General features: G+C 61.0%; 1 protein-coding gene across 1 annotated transcript in view; it reads left to right on the top strand.

Moving 5' to 3' along the window:
* The first annotated feature begins 6 nt into the window (after positions 1-6).
* Positions 7-4816, top strand: part of LOC107142811 (protein FAM83H) — a 9887-nt gene continuing 5077 nt past the window's right edge. Inside the window, exons 1-5 of the mRNA XM_015486312.2 lie at positions 7-516; positions 2533-2994; positions 3748-3912; positions 3983-4107; positions 4314-4812. Of these exons, the coding sequence (XP_015341798.1) occupies positions 367-516; positions 2533-2994; positions 3748-3912; positions 3983-4107; positions 4314-4812 (1401 nt within the window). The 5' untranslated portion in view covers positions 7-366. The remainder of the gene's footprint in view (positions 517-2532; positions 2995-3747; positions 3913-3982; positions 4108-4313; positions 4813-4816) is intronic.

Here is a 4816-nt window from a genome sequence, read left to right as displayed (position 1 = left end):
CCTGGCCTGCGGGGCCCGGCGGGGGACGAAGGGCCGGGACGCTGTAGGTTTCTGGGTGAGACGCCCCCTACGACGCCGGCCCAGGAGGAGCCCAGAGCGAAAGGGCCCGGGCCCCTGCTAGAGACCCGGCGTCTGACCGGCTCCTGCCTTTGCGGCCCGTACTCTTCCTGGGAGCCATACTCCAAGGCTGCCATGGACTGGGGTGGTGTACTGGGCAGGTAGAGCGGGAGGCCTGTGCCGCTTGAGCCCATGTTCCTGGACTGGAGTGAGCAGATGAGGCACCTGGCCTGGACAGCCGCTAACTTGCTTCCTGGGGTACATGACACCCTTAGGTCCTGCTTGTGCCCACTCCGCAAGCTGTAACTCATGGACTTCCGGTCTGTGAGCCCATCCATCCAAGGTCCACCTCCCGGCTTCCTGATCCTGCCCCTTCCCTTGCCTCAGTCTTTGACCACTGGTTATCTCACTTTGTGTAGGAGCCCAGATCCTTCCCAGGGAATCTCCCTTCCTGCCCAGGTAGGAAGGATCGGGTCCTTGAAGTGGAGGTGAGGGCCTTTAAGGCTCTTTCAGGCTTCAGGTCAGAGGTCAGCCGCAGAGGATTCCTGCTGAGTCATTGGTCTGGGTGGGCTAGGCCCCTTCCTCCCTCGGGGCCCAGGTGGGTAGGTAAATGGGGAGAAGCAGGCTGATGGGGCTTCACTGAGGAATGGGGAGTGGCCATTTCCCAGTCCACAGTCCAGGGGGATTCGTGCCCTTTAAAGAAACAGGCCAGGGGTAAGGTGATTGGAGGTGGTAAGCATTGCTGTGAGGCCAGGCTCCCGCGGGTGGGGGGTGGCCAGGCAGGATGGGGACTCCCCTTCAAACCAGTAGTGCCTGTGGGAAGGCTCCTCACCAGAGGTCACAAACTGGACAGTTGTCCTCCCCACTCCCGATGAATCTGTTCCCTTCCCCAGTGAAATCTGAAGGAACAGCAGTGGCCCTTCCAGCGTGTCTTCCCCACGCCTCCCCAAATAGCAGGCCGGTGCCTCTAGGCCTGTCCAGTCAGACACTGCCCACATACAGCCTGACCAGATAGTGGTAAATTGTTGGTCCTGCCACAATGGTCAGATGCAGTGAGGCCCGTCCAGGCAGACAGGCCAACACTCAACTCGCAGGTGGGCTGCCAGGCCTGCTGCTGCACCACAGGACTGCGCCCCACCCCGCACATCAAGCATGAAGGGAGACTGTGTGGTCAGGGCAGTGCCCCAAGAAGGAAGAACAGTTTTTCCTGGGACAAGTGGGCCAGGTGGCATTCCCCGGCAGTTATAGGAGTGTCCCCACCTCAGCTCTGTGTCACATTCTGTCTTAGAATGTCACCCCCAGGAACACCAGGTGGCACAGGTCCCAGGGTATGCATAGCAGAGCCTGACCCCAACATTCTCAGGCAGGTATGGCTTCCAACCCAGTGTAGGCCAGGGCCCCATCCTGTCAGCACTCCTGGCCACACCTTGGGGTACACTCTTCCCCCTAGGCAGAGCCACTTCCCCATCTGGGACTGGCATCCAGTAACCTGTGTGCTAAGCAGAGCAGGAGTCTGCCCCATCCCGGAACAGGAGCAGTGGGGACAGGGTGAGCGGTTCTGGGTGCTCCCACAGGCCTAGAGGCCACAGTCTCTTAAGTATATTCAGTGGTCATGCTGGTCAGCATCCTAGAGGCCAGCTACCAAGCGGGGAGATGTGAAGGGCATGAGACTGAGCCATGGAAAAGGCTGATACCATTCTTAGTCTCTTAGTGAGCAGGAGGAAGACAGTGACCTAAGGAATTGGAAAGGTCCCAACTGCCATGGGGCTGGGCTAGGCAAGGACAGGACGGGAGGGTATGAAGTACAGGCCCTATAGCAAAGGGCTGTGGTCCAGGGAGGTTTCATCCAAGATGAGACAGTGGCAACAGGTGGGGGTGCTGGCAAGCAGGAACGAATCCCAGGGGTCAGAGCACTGGGAGGTCAGTGAAACCCTAAGGATGGGAAGAGGTGTGGCCCTGGGCAGTGGGTGGGGCCTAGGGCTATGCCATCCCAGGATGAAGTCACAGCCTGGTATGTCCCGTCAACCCTCCTGGCTGTGCTGTATGGTGGAGGTGATGGCTGGAGAGGCACAGCGGCTAGTCCGGGGTCTCCCAGGCAGCAGGCACAGCACTGCCTCGACCAGTGGGCACGGCGCTAGGGACCACAGCAATATGAAGGGGCTGCTGATAGTGAGTCCAGCGAGGGTTGTGTTTGTCTTTGAACCAGCCATCAAACTGTTAGAATCTGTTTTTATGGGAAAGGGCTCATGAGAGCAGGACCCCTACCAATAAGGGCAGAAGAAGGGGAACAGGGCTGGGATTCCTGTGACATGCCTGGCACTTCTGATGTCCTTCCAACTAGGGGGCATCCTAGGCCTGGGGAGGCCTCCAGGTATGGGCTGAACTCCAGTCCACTGAAGTCTCTGGAAACCCTGTGTGAGGGTAAAGGAGCGGGCCCCAGTGCCCCTGCCCCTCATTAAGGTGTCTCCTCTCTAGGCCCCTGGCCCCAACATGGCTCGCCGCTCTCAGAGTTCCTCGCAGGGGGATAACCCACTGGCGCCTGGGTACCTGCCACCTCACTACAAAGAGTACTACCGCCTGGCGGTGGATGCGTTGGCAGAGGGTGGACCAGAAGCCTATAACCGCTTCCTGGCTACAGAGGGGGCACCCGACTTCCTGTGTCCTGAGGAGCTAGAGCATGTGAACCGCCACCTACAGCCCCCACAGCATGCTGCCCGGGAGGCCCCTGAAGGCAGCCCTCCTGATGTGGACATGGATGGCTCCTCAGGCACATACTGGCCAGTGAACTCAGACCAGGCAGTTCCTGAGCTTGACCTGGGCTGGCCCCTGACCTTCGGCTTCCAGGGCACTGAAGTCACCACGCTAGTGCAGCCACCGCCACCTGATAGCCCTAGCATCAAGGATGAGGCTCGAAGGATGATCCGCTCTGCCCAGCAGGTGCACGGTCGCAGGCTCTGTGGGCAGTGGGGGAGGGTGGCCTGGGCTGGACCTGGAAGCATAAGGAGGAGGGAGAGGGGGTGGAGAAACAACCAGCACCAGCACGGAGGCGAGCCAGGACTGCCAGCTGGGCCTTCCAGGCTTCAAGCTGCAGCAGGGGCTTCCTGGCAGGTTCTTCCAGGTCACTGAGGGTTGGGCCAAGACAGGGTCTGCACAGGGTGGCTGGTGGTTGATGTCCAGACGCCCAGAGGCTCTGGGATGTTGGTTCTCTCCTAGCATGGATTTGTCCCAAGAATTTTCTAGACTTGCCTGATGGGCTTTGGCCAGCTCAAAGCTTCCTCCCCTCCCAAGCAGATGGTGAACAGCAGAGATGGCCTGTTAAACCAGGGTCAGCTGCTAAAGACCCCTGTTCTCCTCCCATCCCAGGGCAGTGCCCCCTTCCTGAGAACAGACCTGGAGCCTGGGCCTCAGCCCTGACATCCAGTCTGGGGTTAGCACGGAAGAGATTGCAGGGGGCTCCCCTTGACCCAAGCAGGATGCAGGCCTTGTCCCTGCCTCTGCTCCCATGTGGGCCACCCACTCTGCTAGCAGCCCCATGACCCCTGTCAGGTCCCTTCCTCCTGACCACCTTCCCAGACATGGCTGCTAGGGAATGGGGTTCACATGGTTCATAGCTCTCCCTTCTCCTGGGTAGGTTGAAGAATGGGGTGGGGACATCCGATTCCACCCTCCCTCCTGACTTGGTGCTTGCAGGTGGTGGCCGTGGTGATGGACATGTTCACTGATGTGGACCTGCTCAGCGAAGTGCTGGAGGCTGCTGGCCGCAGGGTCCCCGTCTACATCCTGCTGGATGAGATGAACGCTCAGCACTTTCTGGACATGGCGGCAAAATGCCGAGTCAACCTGCACCACGTGGATGTGAGTGAGTGGACAGGCGGGGTGGACCGGGACAGACCCTGGTGAAGACCTGACTCCCCTCCCTCCTCAGTTCCTGCGTGTGCGCACTGTGGCTGGCCCCACCTATTATTGCCGCACTGGGAAGTCTTTCCAGGGCCACGTGAAAGAGAAGTTCCTGCTCGTAGACTGTGCCGTGGTGATGAGCGGGAGCTACAGGTGTGCGCGGTCCCTACCCCTCCCCTCTCTGGAGCCTCCCTGGGTGTCCCCGCCCCTCCTCACCAGGAGCACTCCTGTAGACCCTGATAGCCTGGCCCGGCCCAGGTCCTGACACACCGTGGGACTCTGTGTGTCCCACGCAGCGCTGCAGGCCAGTGCTCCCTCACTCCGTTCCTTGACTCTGACCCCCACCCACTCACCCACAGCTTCATGTGGTCCTTCGAGAAGATCCACCGCAGCCTGGCACACGTGTTCCAGGGAGAGCTGGTCTCCAGCTTCGACGAAGAGTTCCGCATCCTCTTCGCACAGTCTGAGCCCTTGGTGCCCTCAGCTGGGGCGCTGGCCCGCATGGACACTTATGCCTTGGCTCCATACTCCGGGGCGGGGCCCCTGGTGGGCATCCCTGGGGCGCCAACCCCTTTCTCCTTCCCTAAACGGGCACACCTGCTGTTCCCTCCGCCCCGCGAAGAAGGCCTGGGTTTCCCCTCCTTCCTGGACCCAGATCGCCACTTCCTTTCGGCCTTCCGCAGGGAGGAGCTGCCCCGGGTGCCCGGGGGCGCTCTGGAGCCGCATGCAGGGATGCGGCCACTGTCGCGACGGCTGGACACGGAAGTAGGGCCCAGCGGGGAGTTCGGGGGCCCACGGGGCTTCTTCCAGGCGCGGCACCTGGAGATGGACGCCTTCAAGCGGCACAGCTACGCCGCGGCCG

The sequence above is a fragment of the Marmota marmota genome, unplaced genomic scaffold, assembly GCF_001458135.2.
Source record: "Marmota marmota marmota unplaced genomic scaffold, marMar, whole genome shotgun sequence".
NCBI classification, from domain to species: domain Eukaryota; kingdom Metazoa; phylum Chordata; class Mammalia; order Rodentia; family Sciuridae; genus Marmota; species Marmota marmota.
Note: the sequence above shows the minus strand (reverse complement) of the source record. Positions and strands in the feature narration are given on the sequence as shown.